General features: G+C 46.1%; 1 protein-coding gene and 1 long non-coding RNA gene across 13 annotated transcripts in view; one reads left to right on the top strand and one right to left on the bottom strand.

Moving 5' to 3' along the window:
- Positions 1–6: 6 nt before the first annotated feature.
- LOC108232044 (ankyrin repeat and SAM domain-containing protein 1A) overlaps positions 7–18165 on the top strand; it is a 66687-nt gene continuing 48528 nt past the window's right edge. For 10 of the 12 annotated variants that reach the window (XM_037976906.1, XM_037976910.1, XM_037976902.1 and 7 more), the window contains exons 1-4: positions 7–247; positions 13745–13825; positions 15175–15331; positions 16142–16204. In XM_037976906.1, coding sequence (XP_037832834.1) covers positions 69–247; positions 13745–13825; positions 15175–15331; positions 16142–16204 — 480 coding nt within the window. In that variant the 5' untranslated portion in view covers positions 7–68. The remainder of the gene's footprint in view (positions 248–13744; positions 13826–15174; positions 15332–16141; positions 16205–18165) is intronic. The other 2 variants (XM_037976909.1, XM_017409566.3) reach the window with 1 other exon arrangement.
- Positions 63–573, bottom strand: LOC119617270. The gene is made up of 2 exons (XR_005233486.1): positions 437–573; positions 63–285 (listed from the first exon to the last, which is right to left on the bottom strand). It is a non-coding gene; the product is annotated as an uncharacterized LOC119617270 (long non-coding RNA).

Consider the following 18165-nt stretch of genomic DNA (forward strand, 5'->3'; position numbering starts at 1 on the left):
CCCCCCCCCCCCTTTTCCCTCCTCCTCTGAATACATATATAGGCTACACATTTTCTTTGGGATTAACGATGGGGAAGGAGCAGGAGCTCCTGGACGCAGCGCGCACCGGGAACCTGGCCGCGGTGGAGAAGCTTTTGTCCGGGAAGCGGCAGTCCGCCGGCGGCTCGTCCGGGACCGCAGGAAGCGGCAACAGCGGCGGCCACGGCGGCCACGGCGCCTCCTCTCACCCTCTCTCCAGCCTGCTCAGGTAGGGCTCGGGGAAAGCCAAACGGCAGGAGCCTATTACTAAAAAAAAACCCAAAACACCAGGAGTCAGAGACACCAGAGTGTTCCCGTCTGCCATGATTTAATCATTTACTGTCGGGTGTGTGTGTTTAAAGCTCGTCAGATACGAGCGCTCAGTCAAACAGTGTCATGTTTGCCAAACAAACCCAACCTGAAGCCGTGCAGCGCAGGAGCAGAGGCATGTTCCTTTGTTAGCTCACGGCTCCTGTGCTCCCAAACACAACTTCACCTGAGGAACAGGCTGCCTGCACCGCCGACCTCTGATGTGTGGCCGTGAACTCAGGAGAGAATTGCACCTTTTAGCTGCGGTTACGAAGGCAGGTCCTCTGATGTGGTTTCGAGCATCTCATGCTGCGCAACGATTGTAATCTCTCTCTTTGGCTTTCCTCTGTCACTGTTGGGTCTTCTGCTCAGACGTCTCAAAGCATCTGTCAGCTCATGTTTTATCTACAGGCAGCCTTTGGACGCCTGACTGGCAGAAGAGGGGTCCTTAAGGGCTGGAGTTCTTGAGATCAGACATTCCTAACTTCATGCAGATGTTGTTGTTACTGTAGAACGGGCGGAAGTCAAACAGATGTGACCAGAGCAGGGTTTCACTCTGTCCTCCAGATGTTTTCTCGCTCCATTTTTGTTTGTTGCTGACTGGACGTGGGGGCCCGCCCTCCCCGTGGATCCACCACCTGCCCTGAGGATTCAGTGACGGTTTTAGGTGGAGGCCTTCGACGCTCCGACTCCCCTTGGTTGCTGAAACTGGCTTTCGCTGCTGGGGAAGGAGCCCGAGTTTGTGCGACTGAGAGGTTGAGCAGTATGGATTAGGTGTAGCCGTGGTCACCTTGACCAACAGCATGGGCTCTGGAACCAGTCTCCTGGAGAGCTGGCCTCTATTCAGATCCGTCGTCCTAAGTGGAAGACTTCAGGTATCTAATACAGGGGTAGAAGGGACGAAAGGTTGATCGGCTGATCTGCTTTTCAACCATCATCTCTGACCTTGAGCTTTAAAGACCAATCAACCATGGGCACGTATTTGCGGTAGGGTCTAATTATACGTACAGAAAAGTGTCAGAATCGGAGCAACATCAATTCATCTTTTGCCACCCAGGTTACCACCTCCGGCTCATCCAGGCGTTCCCACATCAGCTGTGGGATGTAACCTCGTCAGGCGGGGTCTGCCCCGAGGTCTCCTGCGGGTGGGGCATGTCTGAAACACCTGTCTGAGAAGGCATCCAGACCAGGTGCCCCAAAGCCAAATCAGCTGGCTCCTTTCGACGCGGAGGAGCAGCGGCTCTGCTCGAAGCTCCCCCTGAGCTCCTCCTCCGGCCAGGGGGGAGCTCAGTTCAGCTGCTCGTATTTGCGATCTCATCCTTCCAGACGTTACTTAAAGTTACGCGTGCCCGTATAGGTCTGCTTCGAACACGGCTGCCAGACGTGTTCGTAATAAAACTCCCGGTTAGGCTGAAGGGCTGTGTGCCACCTGCAGCACATTTGGTAATATTCTGATAGCACCATCAGATAATATTGCCACCCCCGCTCTCCCTCTGGGCGTCCTGGTGCCAGCCACCTTCACCCGAGGGCTGGAGGTGCAGGGTGGACGCTCCGTGCGATTACATCAAACCCGTCTAGCAGCAAATCCAGTTTACAACTGTCATGCAGTCACAGCTGGCTCTGCGTTTCGCTCGTAGCCCTGAAGTGGCCCATCTTGAGCAATCGACGTGTGACAACGAGAAACTCTGGGAAATAATTGACTAGGCCGTGCAGGAAACTCGTTTTCCGCACGTTGCCTGCGAACACCTGAGCGTGTCAGACGGGTAGAGTATCGACCACAGGGAAGCCCCCCCCGGGGGAGGGGTTGTTGCTGCTTCGTGCGACGTTTGATTTAGTCTGCATAATGAAATAGTCAATACGTCTGAGGGTATTACAGCGGCTTGCCAAAGTAGTCCAGACCGAGGCTTTGCGTGTCTGCTGTATCTGTCTGTGACCCGTTCATCATCCATTGTTGGAAAGTGTCGGCCTGTAATCCCGTCAGAGGAGATTTTCTTAGGGGTGAAGGCTTTTCTTTAAAATCAAAGGCTGTAGCTGTTGTGTTAACTTCCCCTTGTGTATAAAACCTAACAGTTCAAGCTGTTTTTTAACTCCCAACACTCGTTTGAAACGACTCGGCGCGCCGTTTACAGCGGGGTTTATTACACCTGTGCGTGTGCGGCGGTCACATCCTGTTTACCGCGTAGACAGATCCATGGCTTTCTGCTACACTATCCACCGGGCGCTTCACTTTGAAGGTGTGCTGCGTCTGTGTGTGTGTTTCCACCAGATTGTTGACGTTCTTTCCCTGGAATGGGGCTGCGTGTTCGGACTCGCAGTGTTTTTGTAAGCAGGGCCCGTTGTGCGGCTCTGCGGAACGCCTTGCTTTCCCAGGAGGCCACATCCCAGCCGTTGCCGTGGGACAGACACCGACCCCTCGGCGTGTTCTAAACGGCGGTGTCACCCCCCCACCCCCCTCAACCATTTGCTCTGCTGGCCAGGGCCTCCACAAGTAATAAGGTCAAAGTTCAACCTTATTAGTGCAGTCTTGTTGGTGTAGATGGACGTCTGATTGAACACTGTTTGTAGACTAAGTGGATATCTATTTTAGGAAAGGCTTTTTGTTCCTTTATCTGTGTCTGTTAGCAAAATATCTCACAAACCAGTGGGCAGATTTTAATGAAACCTATACAGCTGATTAACTTTCGGAGTCACCCTAATTCAATACGGCCACCTCAGCTCGTCAACATTATCCAGCACAGAAATGACTCCAGCTCAGTCTTTTTTTTTTTTTTAGATTGAGCTGAATCATTCACAACAGAAACTCTGAGCTCGACTCTTGCGCAACATCTGTGCTTCAGAACGATGCCGTTAACCGTGAGAGTCCACCCTGTCTGTCTGGTAACAAAATATCTTGTGAGCCACTGGTCAGATTTTAGTGAAACGCCCGGGAGGTGATTTATTTAAGATGGCCGGTTAACCAAAACAGCCTCTCACTATAACACGATCTTGGTTTAACTCTTCGTCATGAAAGGACAGTCCTTTAAGTGTCTGAGTCGATTTTATTTTATCTTATTTATTTATTTTGCTCAGGGCTGGAAACTCGGTCGGTTTATCCCGTATTTCCACAGAAAGATGACCTCAGCAGGCAGCTGCAGTTAGATGGGAGGTAGAAGAAGCCCCTGACGGGGGGGAGAGTTCCTGTCTGCTGAGGGGAAGTGAACCCAGGAATGTGCCGAGTCCTTGGACGGACTCTCTGAGAGTTCAGCCAGATGAGGACTCGTCTCCCAGCTCCACAGCCAGTGCTCTTTGTCCCCCCGGACAAAGCCGAGAAGGGGTGCTTTTCATATTCATATTGGCCTCAAAAGACCGTTCCGGGCCTGCTGTATACTTTGTAGTTTTCCTTAGAAAATTGAGCTGTCATCTGGGTAGAACCGGACCACCTATTAGGAGAAGCCTTCTGATCAGGAGGGCCAAAGCAGAAGCGCCGAAGCACTCCTATTGCCATTCACCCGTTGTTCTTCTTTTGCTTTTGTCGCTTTTTAAATTTTTTTTATTTTTTGTTCGATTCGCTACTTCTGCACAACAAAAAAAACATCATAATGGTGTACTTTTGGGAGCAGTGTGTCCTATGCCGTAGGCAAGTTTGATGAAAACATTTCCACGTCAACTTTCAGTGGTGGAACGAGCGAGAGAACCCAGCCTACTGCTCAGACTGGTTTCTACACAATCACGGTGCGACTCCTGAGCTTTAGCGAACTCTTCCGAATCCCACGAGCTTTAAGGTTCTTGTAGTCTGTACATCAGAACGTAGGCATTTTTCATCCGCTCTGTGGGCGTCTCCTCTCTACAGGACTTAGTTTTCTCTCAAATCCGCGCGCCCAAACTCTCATTGACTTGAGTCTCTTCAAAACTGGAACTGCGGGGTCGTTCTTCTTTACCTTGTCGTGCCGCTCAGGGGTCAGGAATTTGGTCAGCACAACTAATCTTTTGTAAATTGTACTTTCTCTCCAACGTGTTTTGTTTTGCTCGTTTTATCTTGAAGCATTTATTTTAAGTTTGATGACTTGGTTCGCATTTTAAGAGGCGCGGGCGCAGCTCCAGATCATCCCGTCCTGGTCATAAACAGAATTTCCAGCTCATCCTCGAGCAGACCCGTGCTGTCAGGCTGTGCTGTCAGCCGAGAGAATATCCGCTGCTCGAGAAATGGCACTTGCTGTCCTTGTAAGACTGTGGAGAGAGGAAAAAAACACAATCCCCTGACATTTCTTTTTATTAGGACCTGTGTGTGTGTGTGAAGTTGCACTGTAGGGATGATGTGTGTCCCAATGACAGCCTCCCAGCGGGGTGCTGATGCTCGGAATCCTCAGCTGTGACTCCGAGAAGTTGTGCACACGGTGGGTGCTAACAAGGCACTCTGTGCTCGCATCCCTTGGAGAGGTCCTTGAGATCAGCCCACGCTGGTGTAAGAGGTGAAGAAACACTCGCACGGTGGTTCAAACTGGAAATAAAACCCTCTCTCATTTGTTGACCCCTGAGTGGAAGCTGACAGGGAGCCGAGGGTCAGGGGGAGCTGAGGGAATCTAACGCGGCCGTGCTAGCATTCCAGGAGCATCCGAGTTTGGGATGCCCTGCTCTCCGTGTTCGGGTCGTCTCCGGCAGGAAGTCGCTACGAATTCCTGGTACGTGCGCAGCCCGTCTTCGTGTTGGCGGGTTATAAATAGATTCCATCCAAGTGGGTCAGAGCTGGGGTGATTAGCTGGTTCGGAGGGGAGCTCTTTTGAAGCAGCGCTGCTGACAGGGCTGCGTTTTTTTTTTTTTTTAAAAACTCATTTCTTGGAAACGCTGAACACGCAGCATTGTTAGTTTGCGAGAGAAAGTGCTGCTATTTAGTTTTTTTTAATTTTTTTTTTTTTAGTTTGTTTTAATTTTTGATGCTTCCTGTTTTGTAAGGGAAAGAAAGTTCAGTGAGAAGTGTTGCGACATAATAGGTGTTAAGCGTGTTTCTGTCTGCTGCCAGAAACGTACGACAAATAAAGGCCGGGCTTTTTCTCAAGCGAATGCGTATCGCTCGTCGCCCGTCGTGCCCGAGTTTTTTTTAAAAACTGAGGTCATGTTGTGTTGAGAAACGATGGAGTTGCTGTCGTTTCGGTCGATAACGTTATATGCAATCTCATGCAAAATCTCGTGGGATGTGTTAGTTCTCAGAGTGTGCATTGAGGAAGTCTCTCAGCTGCCACCACATCAAATATTAGCTCAACATCTTTAGAATTAACAAAGCTAGAGACGTTTATGTGTTTACAAAAGTTGATTAGCTGTGGCAGCCGTCTTGAATTAGGGTGATCCCATAAGTTAATCAGTTGTTGATGTACATCCAATGATTACTTTCTGAGAGTTTCATTAAAACCCTTCTAGTTGTTCATGAGATATCTTGTTAACAGACAAACAGGGTCGACATCAACAGTTAAGGCCAAAGTTTTAAGCGAAGATCTTATGCAATGTTTAGTGCTCGGAGTACGTGTGGTGAACGACCCTCAGCTACCATTACCCAAAAACTTTAGCTCAATATCTGTATATATATCCATGTAATAGGCATTTTTGTGTTTCCAAAAGTCAGATGGCTGTGGCGTCCATCTTAAATTGAGCCGCCTCCAAAGGGTAATCAGTTGTGGATGTGCTTCCAATAAATGTTTTCCAAACGTTTCATTAAAATCCTTGTAGCGGGTGATGAGATATCCTGCTAACAGACAGACACGGGCAAAAACATTGTCCGACATCTTCATCCATCTGGCTTTTTGGGTTGCTGTTTTCTCAGCAGCCCACCTGCTGAGCTGCTGTTGCCGTCCACTCCTACAGTGAAGCTACAGAAGCTACGCTGATACTTCTGTCCTCGTTATGTTGACACAGGAAACAAGTTTGCTGAAATGTGTGTGTTTTTTTAAAAAAAAAAAAATCCCCTTCTATTTTGGCTCTTTTTGCAAACATTACAAAAAAAACCCCAGCAACTCTGGAATAGTTAAGCATGATTAAATATCAAATTAGCAACAGAGTGAATCAGACATACTTTCACATTCTTACACAAACTCGAGTCGTGATCGGGGTGAGGGATAGCTTTTCAGAAAAAGCTGAAAGCTGAGGTTTGCCGATAAGTTCGGCGAGTAAGCTGAGCCTTCAAAAAAAAAAAGTTTTCAACTATGCAAATATATAATGCAGAAGTTTGGTTTTCAAAGGTCGGCTCGTCAGCACTGCAGAATGCAACTGCTTGCTGTTTCCATTTTCTCAGACTCGATCTGAGCACGATGCGTGACGCCGATCTGCAGCGGCTCTGAATAACTTCATAGTGGCACCTTTGTTTTATTACGTATTTATTTTACAGTCCAACCCTTTTTCCTTTGTGCTATCCTCAAATACGCGAGCCTGGCGCCGGCGACATTTCTCATGCCGATCCCGTTGATTCTGCCGGATCCCGCTGGACCGCCCGCGATCGCAGTTGTTGAGTGTATGGAGTTTATTCACACCTTCCTGCGCCGCGAGGTGCTCGCTGTGGACTTCAGGGGCGCCGCGATGAAGAGCTTCATCGAAGTGGCCGAGCCACTGCGACTCAGCTTGAATCCAGTCGGGGGGGTATCAGGACATAACAAAAATGACCTGGTCTTTACCCATAAGTTCTAAAACTATTCAAATCTAACCTCAAATATGCAAAAAAAACAACCCACAACTGATCCCACTGTGGCATTATCTATTGAGCACAATGTCAGGGAAGAAAGACATCAGCAATGACCTTTAGAGAATCAAGGGGTTTCAGGAGTGGACGTCCCATCGAATTCACCCCAAGGTCAGACCGTGCAGCATCCGGAGAAAAACCCAAGAGTTCAATCTCAGACTCCACAGGCCTCAATTAGCAGGTTAAAGGTTAAAGTTCAGGACAGGACATTAAGAGACACACTGAACATGTGTGGCTTGTTTGAGGGGTTGCAGCAGAAAACGTCTTCTCTCTAAACAGAACGTGGGGGCCGTGACTTCACAAAGTTGTATCTGAATGAACGACAAGATGTGAAACAGTGTCCTTTGGACAGATGAGGTCGAAGTAGAGATGTTTCCTAATGGCGCACAGCAACACGTTTGGTAAAAACTAAACGCAAACACCTCCATAACAACTGTTAAGCACGGTGGGGGAAGGGTGGTGATTTGGGCACCTTGCAGTCATTGGTTTACAGAGGAGTTCACGGTCAGAAGTACTTTAGAGTCAAATTTGAGACAGCTTGGACCAAACTGGGTCACGATGCAACAGGACAATGGTCCCAAATGCAGCAGCTGATCTACAACAGAATGGCTTTAAAAAAAAAAAAAGAGAGAAGAATCAAGGTGTTTCAGTGGTTCAGTCGAAGTCCAGACCGCAGCCCGATGCTGTGGTGGGACTTTTAAGAGGGCTGAGCAGAAATAAATATCTGCAAACGTCAATGAACTGAAGCAGTGTTGTAAAAAGAAAAAAAAAAAGTGTGGGGCAAAGTTCCTTCACAACCACGTAACAGACTGATAAACTCTCATGGAAAGGACATTCTACAAGCTGCTGGGTCATGGGGTGTGCTTAGTGTTTTCACGTGCAACGCTTCCATTTTGGCTCTGGTTTTGTTTCAGGAAGGTTGACATGGTGGACTCCGTTTATGTGTTTTTTTTCTACACTTGAGGTTAGATTAAGTAGTTTTAGAGCCTGGTAAAGATAAGATCCTTTTTATTATGTTGTCAGTCATTACAAGCAAAAACCAAGGACTGAGAGTGGGGGTGGACTTTTGTTTACTTATGACTGGACTGTCTGATTATATTTGATGGTAATTTTAGCACACCAGTCGGTCCACTGCATCGGTCCAAACCATAAATGCAGTAAATTTCCCGGGATAAACCTCTATTTATTTATTTTTCTTCAGCAATGAAAGTTTGGCATTAAGAGCTTAGAATATCTCTCTTTGCAATCACTGAAGAGACTGACTTAGTGCCGACATTCATTCAGTCATTGTGCCTTTGGGATTTGTGGTATTAACTAAAGAGATCCTTAACTTTTCCTAATAGATGACCACATGATTAGGACATTCTCATAAGAAGTCGTTATATGACAGGGTAACCATGGACTATGTCATGCATTCATAGTTTTTAATCAAGTATGATCTGCTGTAAGACCTGCTCTGGCTTCCACCAAAATTATACATGTTTAACTAATCTGCAACTTTACGTTGACCTTAGTCATTAAATGTGAACGTGTAAGGTTGTCAAGTCTCGTGTCACCTTTGTTGGCCAAAGACTGCGTGTTTCTAAAGCTCTAATGTGAACCCAGAGGTTGGAGTTGTGGTTTTTGTCTTTTGTGATATTGGTATTGCGGGTACTGATGTTGTAGTATAAACAGAATGCGGATATTTTGCGCAGCCCTAATTGCAATACACAATACTTGGCCCACAATATTAGTCACAGTAGGCCAAGTTTACATTATTTACTGAACTGACAAACTTTCAAATAATACATTACATGTTTACTTAGTAAAACTTAAAGCCCACAAAAGGTACGGTTTTCTCATTTCTTTTTATTTGATCTCACTGTGAGTCGCTGCGTTCCATTTGCCTCAGATTTTGGATCTAGGAATGACGTCAGATCCAACTAAATCATGTTCTAGTCGCAAAGCCACTGAGATTTGCTTATTGTTGTTTATTGACCAGCATAACTCCTGTTAGCATTCAAACACTATTGCAACTTGTTTTTAAATCTAGGTTGTACAGTACTGGTTCAATAAGATATTTAAATCTACAATTACGTGTATCTGCAGTTTATTACAGCACCTAGTACCATGTTTTATGTGCATGGGGCTGGTGAAAAACCTCTGATTTTCCAAGTGAAAATTCCCGAATCAGACGGCGATCCTGTTGACTTTCTTTCAGCTTTGAACTTGAAAATTCTGACTTCTGAATGCAAACAAAATACAACAACAGTTAACATATATTTTTTTTATTATTCATTAACTTCAGCTTCTTATATTCTCGCCTTTAGGGCCCTCTCAGGCAATCCTAAAGTAGCTGTGTTGGGAGCAGGGTCACCTAATTAAAGCGGATCATTTTGTTGGTTCTGATCCCGATAACTGGCACCAGCAGTATGAATTACTCTGACGCACAAGGAAGGAAGGTGATATTTTGCCTTATTCATATTTTACCCCACCCCCCAGTCCTTCAGCAGCCTTAGGGAAACCCTGGCAGACACTTCAGTCTGCACTGAGATTAAGATGCTCACGTTCAGTTTTTGGCAGCAGGGTATCTGGTTGTAACACCTGCCAGCCGTATGCATAATGAAGCCAATTTTCCCCAACGGTGGCTGACACGAGCCAGTCACCGCCGGGCTTGTTTCCCTGGGGTAGACTAATTCCTGGCGGTGTGGTCACTATGCTAATAGGCTGCTGGAGAAATGTGTTTATTCGAGACTCACCTGGGTCCCTATTTGCTTTAGGGCACTGCTGGATTTTACCAAGAGGCTCCCTAAATAAACATTTGGTTATGTGTTTTTAGCTCTGGGGTGAAGCAGATTTCTTACGGATTGTGAGTCGCTCATCTGAGCAAAATGAGTATGTATGACTTGCATACATGTATTAGGGATGGGCATTTTTAGCATAGCGCTCAATTGTTGGTATTTATTAGATTTTTCTTTAAATATTCGACCCGACCCCATCTCGTCCTGTCCAGTCTTGCCCCTCCTGTGTGCCTTACCAGCCGCCGCTCCAAACGCAAGACCTACTTTGAGCAATTCACGCTCCTCTCCTCTTTCATCCTTTTACTCGTTGCGGGGCTAATTATGCGGCGCAGGAACACAACAAAAAAACTGCTTTAATGAGTGTTAATCCCAGCTGCTGCTTTACAATTCAGAACAATTGCCTGTTCCGTGTTTTTGCTTTAAAAAAAAAATGACCACGCAGTCGACGCTATTGGAACTTGCAGTGGAAAAAAAAAAGTTCATCCACAGCTGAAAGACTCTAATAAAGCAGAAGCTTTGGGCACAAAAACGTGCTGCTGCAAATTCTGTTCTCCGGGAAGCTTTGTGTTCCTTTTATTTTCACCGGCCCAATGAATTCACGTTGAAAAGGGGGTGCACGTGTTCTGACAGTGAAGCTGAGCTCACCCGTAACTACAGTTTCCACTTCACAGTCCTTTCAAAATAAACTATGATGGCAGAGTAAGAGGCTAGGACCGAGTTTATTTATTTAGTTATTTTTCGACAGGAGCAGTAGACAAACTTGGCATGTCATTAACAAGTGCTGCTGTTTTGATGGTTGCATTAATTTTTTTTAAATTCTCCTACAAATATTTGAAAATTACTGCCCACGTGATATACGTGTAATAATCAAACACAAAACAAAAATAACTTCTCGCAGTTTAAGTGTAACTGGGCTGAAACTTAAGGAAACTGCACTTGACTTTCTTCTGCAGTAATCTTTGGACATCAGGAGGAACACAATCGAGATTTATGCCTCAGGCGGCCCGTGTCTTTTGGAAATTGCCATCTTCATAAATCTCTTCAGTTCGGGTGACTAATCTGTGCGAATGAAAGCTCGCAGCACATAAGCTGGGACATCATAGCTCCACTTCTCGTACGGACGGAAGTTTGTAAAACAGAGAATTACAGCCCCCCCTCCGAATCCCATTCTGACTCCAGCTTCATTCCGTTGATATTCCCTCAGGCAAATTAAGGATTAGCTTGGCCTTTCAAACAGGAATTCCTCCGTCAGTTCCCATGACTGTGCCCCCTCCCGAATCAAATTCACTCTGCTTTGCCCATTTACCCTGCTGCGGGTCCTAAGCCCCGTCCCGGGGTCAGGTTGGTTGTGAGCCGTAGTAAGAGGATGAAGTGGATTCTGGAGCACCAGTGCGACTCATGCCCTTGGGTGCCTTGCTGCCAAAATGCTCAAAGGATGAAACACTTCTGCAGCTTCCAAAGCTGCTGCTGCGGCTGCGGCTGCTGCTGGCAGCTCTCTTAATAGCAAGCTGAAATACTGGGACAGTAAGGAAATGTAATGAAATGTTGAGTTGCTCTGCTTCAGATAGGATTAATGAGCAGCCATGTCCCTGATTTAAAAAAAAAAAAAAAAAAAAAAGTGATGTCATGTCAGCAGTGTGTGTGTGTTACGCTGCTGTCCCGTCACGAGGCAGATGTGACACAACGGTCGTGATGCTGACTGAGAAGCGTTTTTGAAATGCCTGTCAGAGTCATGATTGATGACAATGACCAATTAGCAAATGGACCAGAAATTGTAGCCGCTCTTCTGGATTTTTTTGTGGAAATTTGCTGAATGTACATTTAAAGGGATGTCCTGCCATTTATTTGGCATTAAACGGGACTTGTAAAACTTCTTGTTTTATCAAATATACATCTACAAATGGTTTCATATTTGGACTTGATGCAGCTGAAGGTGGCCGCCACAGTCAACTAACCTTAAAAAAAAAAAAGAAGGCTTAACTTGGTCAATTTTACAGCCGTTGAGCTAAAATTTGACGTGGCAGCTGCTGAGAGTTATTCACAACACGTAACGTTACATGTCGCCATGTCACACGAGATCGTGCGTAAGGTTGTCTTCAAGGTTTGACCAAAACAGCGAAGTAGCTCATCATTTCTCAACATGACGTGATCTTAGTTTCTCTGGCATGGAAAGCAGCGGGCAGTATGCGTTCCTTTAAAGCATCATGGGCCTTTAATTGATCCCGAGTCTCTTATAAGTTCTGAAAAGGAACCTGCTGTACGCTGTGTTGCACGCAGAATCTTAAAAGCACAAGAACAGTGGTCTTACTCAGTCCAAAATAAACATAAAGTCATGGTTATTCGGCGGATCAGCTCCCACTGCTCTAGTAGTTATTATTGCCCTATGGCTGATTTATGCTATAGTCTCCTGTTCATGTTTATGTTAATGTGTGTGTGTGTGTGTGTGGTGGGGGGATTTGCTCTCTGTAGTTGCATAACTCTGTTATCTGGGACAGCAAACTGGAGGGTCTGTTTCTGGATTTCACGCCAAAGCAGTGCTTACTGTACGCTTTACAGCAGCTAGCCGAGGTGTCGACAGTATGTGCGATGCCTTAAGAGCTGACATAATCGTAACCCCATCGATTATGTCGTCGCATCGCATCCTCCCTCCGAGCTCTGTTTTTTGATGGCGCGTGGCCGCCCCACATGTGAGGTGGGACCCAGAAGGTCTGTTGTAGGAAATAAACAGAACAGCCGATGTTCTGAACCGAGAGAGCGGTGCGTCTGTGTGCGTCTGCCCTCTGTCAGGCCCATTGTTCCGCAGCCTGCAGAGCAGAGCCGTACGAGACACTTATTTAATGAGACGGCTCTGACTGTGTAATTGCAGGCTGTTCTCAGAGCTATTATGGGAAATGTACTTTAGGAGAGAGGGGGGCAAAATGTCCGTTAGTATGACAAACCAAAAAAACGGGAGCTGTGTGTGCCCTGTGAAGCAAAGCCATGCTGCTGCGAGGACGCGGAGAAAAAACCCTGTGTCACGCCGCAGACAGTGAAAGAGCAATGATGTTTTTGCCCTTTTGTGTGTGTACGCCGGTTTGTTTGTGTGTTAGCAAAATATCTGATAAAGCAATGGACAAATCTTTACAGAAGCTCTAGGAAAGTAATCATCTACAGCCTGCTAACTTTTGGGGTCATCCTCAAAAAATGAAAAACAAAAACAACTCTGCGTTCGACACAGACTTCCTGTAAGGCCCGGCTTATTTTTGCTCCAATTCTCTTTCCGTAGAGCAGACGGCTCCGGTCTGAGATATGTGGTTCAGTCGTGCTGGGATCTCCGAATCACATGACTTATTTAGGATGTGCCGAGGTCTTTCAGAGAGCTTCACATCCCGTTCTGTCTCACCAGGCATCCTTTAGTTTCTTAAATGACTCTTTTTCAAACCGCCCCTCTCCCTTCTGTCACCGCTCCCCCACCCCTCCCTCACCGCAGGTCTCTTTGCAAATTAAAAGAAACAAACCAATCAAAGCTGACGGCTAGATTCAGAGCAAATGAATGAGTGAATGAAAGAGCTGGACTAACGCTGGCCTACTTCACACGTCATCCCTTTCAGCTTCATCACTGAGCTTTTTATTGCCTGCCGTCAAAAGGCGAAAGACAGTCAACAGTGTTTTTTTCTTTTCTCCACCTTTCTGGTTTTGTAGTGTTGTCTGCCCAGCGGTTATTCATTCCCCATGTCTCACCGAAAGAGTGTAAAAGAATGTACCTGTGCTCTGGTGGAGCTGGGCGGTGAGGCAATCTAGCTGCTGGGTGAAAGCGAAGCCTTGAGATAGCGATCAGATCGGAGGCGGTCACACCCAGAGTTTGAGCTTTTTCACAAGGATACCGAGTGTGTTTCATATCTGTTAGGATTTACATGTCTTTGGAAAAAGTCTAACAATCCTTTTCTGTCCCTGACAGTATCTGGAGAGGCCCCAACGTGAATTGTGTGGACAGCACTGGATACACCCCTCTGCACCACGCCGCCCTTAACGGGCACAGGTACAACGCCTTTTCACTGTCTGCCATTCTTCGTATGTCTTTTTTTTTTTTAATTTGTCTTCAAACAAAAAATTTTCAACATTAAAGTATGCACACCTATCCCAACACATTTTATTTACCCACTTGCCAAATGAAGGTAATGGATCCATAAAGCAGTGAGGATGATTTTTGTCTTTTCACAATAATTTGGCAAAGTCAGTTGTAAAAGTAGAGATTGCTGTATTCTTTGCATTGTTTGATATAAAGAGTTTTGTGCAGAGAGATGAAACAAATCAAAAGTGTGCTTTTGTGTTCAGCTCCATCCTCTTTCAATTCTAGGTGCACATTGGGACCTAATCAAAATGATCTAATCTGGTCTTTACCAGGTTCTAAAACTCTTCAAGTCTCACCTCAGCTGTATAAAAACACATAACAGAGTCCACAATGTTATTTTATTAAACAACAAAAAACAAAGCCAAAATGGAAAAGCTGTGTGTGTGGGAAAACCTTTAAGACTACTGCCAGTCTTCTCAGGAGTGGACGTCCCAGCAAATTCACCCCAAAGTCAGACCGTGCAATACTCAGAGAAATTACAGAAAACCCACGAGCTGCTTCTTAGACTCTTGGACGGGCCTTAGCCAGCAGGTTAAGGGTTAAAGTTTATAACTGGGGGCTAAAACTTGGCCATGATGCAACAGGATAATGGTCCAAGACACAGCAGTAAATCTACAATAGAATGACTAAAAAAAACGCAAAGAATCAAGGTGTTCCAGTCAAAGTCCAGACCTCACCTGACTGAAACTCTGTGGTGGGACCTCTAAGAGAGCTGAGCAGAAACGGACATCTGCAAACGTCAATAAGAAGAGTGGGCCAAAATTCCTCCAAGAGGGTGAGCTCTAATTGTAGGTTAATTCAAATGGTAGGTTCTGTTAAATGTTTGAGCTGCAGTCAGGTTTCTTTCACGGAACAACAAAAATGAAACGCTGCAGTGTACGGTGTCGTTTTTCACAAGCCAGATTGGGTTTCCGTTGACCTTTTCATTCCTTTTGTACAACTCAAAAACCCAAAAGTGCATCAGGTAACAGGAGAAACGCTGTCGAATTTATGTATCGTGCACTTGTGCGATGTAATGTGCAAAAGACCTGATTTGTGTTTGTGAAAGCCAGCCGATTGTTTTGGTGATTTTAGGATTTAAGTTGATTTGGCTGTAGGTGAAACGCCCCGCTGCTTCTCTGCCGGTTGCGCTCTGTGGTGAAATGAAGTCTCCCTGCTCGGACTGTCATTCCTCGGGGAGGAGGAAGCTATCGATTGTCTGTGTATTCATTAGTGCGTGATCCTGACTCATCCTGTGCCTTTGCTCCCCCCCTCAGCGACGTGGTGGAGGCGCTGCTACGGAACGAGGCCTTGACCAACATCGCCGACAACAAGGGCTGCTACCCTCTCCACCTGGCGGCGTGGAAGGGAGACGAGCACATCGTGAGGCTCCTCATTCACCAGGGACCCTCGCACCCCAAACTCAACGAGCAGGTCTGCCCCTTGCCTTCGGCGCTGGCGCCACCACGTTCCTTTTGGCCGCCGTGACAGTTTGGGTTTTGTCTTTCCGAGATGTTTAGCTCCGAAATGATGTCAGCGTCCAACTGACTTGCCCCTTGCATTGTTTGGTTTCGTCTTCAGGAGACACACGTGGGCATTGTGGCAGCATCTCAGCCGCCTCGAAGTGTCACAGCGACGACTCAAGTTTTAGTCAGCGATTACAATAAAACCGATTATTTTCAGTCAGATCCTTCAAACCCAAATCTCATTTGAGCATGGCATGATCTATATTCAGAGGTGGAACGTTAAAAATAAGAACGTGACAGTGCTCTAACCTCGGCGCATCATGAGGCTGACTTCTCCTTTGACAATGCGATACTTGAAGCCCTTTGACGCTGTGCTAGTGTGAAGCTCTCGTTTCCTCTAACCATCTTAACAGTTTTAACTCTCATCTTTGATATTTTATTCGGGTGCCTAATGCACAAACAGCCTCTAGGCTCAAACCATCTCTGGCCTGTTCTGTTTTTTTATTTTTGTTTAAATAAGGAGACATGGCACACTCTGAGCTCCTCAGATGCAATCATCACATCTTTTATTGAACTTCTGCATTCAGATTTGCTTCAGCTCGTGAACATTTTTGGGCTCATTTTGTGTCATTTCTCGCCGCCTGTTCATGACATTTGATTGTTCATTAACTCATTTTTTTTTTCCCCTTCAGTTCGGCTCATTTATGATCATCACTTATTTGTTCATTGCTTGTCTGAACCAAAACCCATCGACCTATCTTCTCTTCCTCCCTTCCAGAGCTCTGTAGAGCATAAAGAGTTCAAACGCTGTGGGCCCTTTGACCCCTATATTAACGCCAAGGTGTGTACCCAGTGCCGCTGAAAGCATTTCCCTCTGAAGTGTGTCTTTGCTTTCCTGCTGTGTTAGCTTGCTGTGCTTGCTGCTGCCGCTCGGGGGGCTCCTCTGCTGCAGAGATACGGGGAGGCTTTTAATTTCACTCGCTATCAGCCGATCTCTGTTCGCCAGCCTTTTTCTTCCCGAATGTTGGAGTATGAGCTTCAGTATATGCAATGTTATGTTCAATACAAGTGACACCGCTGCTCTTTGCTACATGTAGCAGTCTGCTGATTAGGAATTAAACAATTTGCACAAAATCCACTGTAAATGATTTGAGTTATTCAGTTTTCATGATCTAACAAAGGGTTGCGTAAGCAAACATATCATATTATGTGTGTTTAATAGTCAAAATGGCACCTTGAACATTCTTTTAGCTGCATTATGAGATCAGAATGTCAAAATGTTTGCTATTTAAGCAATTTTAAGCTTAATGCTGTTCTGCATGTTCGTCTGACGTGAGAGAAGGGAGCAGGTGGAAGAGAGTCTGGAGAGGTGAAGGTTTGGAAAGAAGTGTGTGTGAATGAGAAGGACAAAACAACAACAACAAGAACGACTTTGTGTCTGGTATCCTGTTAAAAGGCGCTTAAAACATAGGAAGACTTTAAAACAGGTAATCTGCGTCTGCCAAATGGAGAAAGTTGGAACAACAGTGAAACGTCAAGGAGCGGAACTGAAGGTGGGTGAGTGTAAGCACCCGGGGTCAGCCACTCGAAGCCCCAATCAGTGGAGAAGAGAGTGCAGGATGGAGATAAGGCGTCAGGTGTGATTTGTGACAGACGGATCGCTGCATGAGTGGAAGGGCGGCTAAACAAGATGGTAGTGGTGAGATGGGCTGCAATGTGGGCAGCGTCAGAGATTGTGACACTAACACAAAGGCAAGAGGAACAAGAGGAGGTGGCAGTGGCAGAGATTAAGATGTTAAGATTTGTTTTTATTTTTTGAAAATCAGAGGGACAGCTCGGGTGTGGAGACAGAGTTAGAGGGACAGTGGATGCTGTATATTCAACAGAAGATGCTGAAAGTGGATCTGCCAGGGAGGAGGGAAAGAGGTTGAAGAAAGGAAGCTGTGGAGAGCGTTGGCATGATAAGATGGAGGCAGGATCTGTGGCAATCTCTACAAGGAGCTGCAGAAAGAAGAAGAAGAAGAAACTCTTGCAAACTTGGCCGTTTTGAAATACAAAACTATGCTCTTCTGCATGTTAAACCTTACTTGCGTGCTGCATTGTTATTTTAGGCCTGTTAGCAGCCAGCTCAGAGCAGCACGGCACTCTGAGTGCAGCTCCATGCTGAAGCTGGGACTGCTGGAATCAGCTCTCGTTACGTTTGTGCTGCACAGGGAAGTCCCAGTCACATCCCTCTGCATGACCGTTTCACCTTCACACTTCATGCCATGAGCAGTGTGGGAACATGCACGTTGTTTTGTGATCTGATGCTTTTGTTTTGTTTTGTTTTGTTGTGTATTTTTCCTGCAGGTGAAGCTAGAAGCCCACTGAGGCCTGTAGCTATTTTTGTACATTGTCACATTTCCCCTGGGACTAATCTTCTTAGTATTCAGACGCTAAGACTCTGGCAACACTGCGTGCCAGAGTGGGAACTCTCCTGCAGTTGTTGCTTTTTTTTTTTTAGTTGTTGTGATGCATTAACCGGTAAGTGAGAATGAATATGACATCGTAACGTTCACACCATGTGGATCCTTTGGGTGTCGCTACCTGGTCGTGAACATGAATAATTAATACCCTGTTATGAATAAATCAGAAAAGAGAGTGCGGCGTGCTTGCTGTGTCTGGCTGCAGTTGATGGCGTCGCGTGGCGGAGTGGGCGGGACTCATCCTTCCTCGCCTCGCGTCGCGCTCCAGGACCGGAGCGACAAATCAAGAGCAGGAGCAAGAGGAGGAGGAGGGGGAGGGGGGGGGGAGGCAGGAGGA

The sequence above is a fragment of the Kryptolebias marmoratus genome, linkage group LG8, assembly GCF_001649575.2.
Source record: "Kryptolebias marmoratus isolate JLee-2015 linkage group LG8, ASM164957v2, whole genome shotgun sequence".
Classification (NCBI taxonomy): Eukaryota; Metazoa; Chordata; class Actinopteri; order Cyprinodontiformes; family Rivulidae; genus Kryptolebias; species Kryptolebias marmoratus.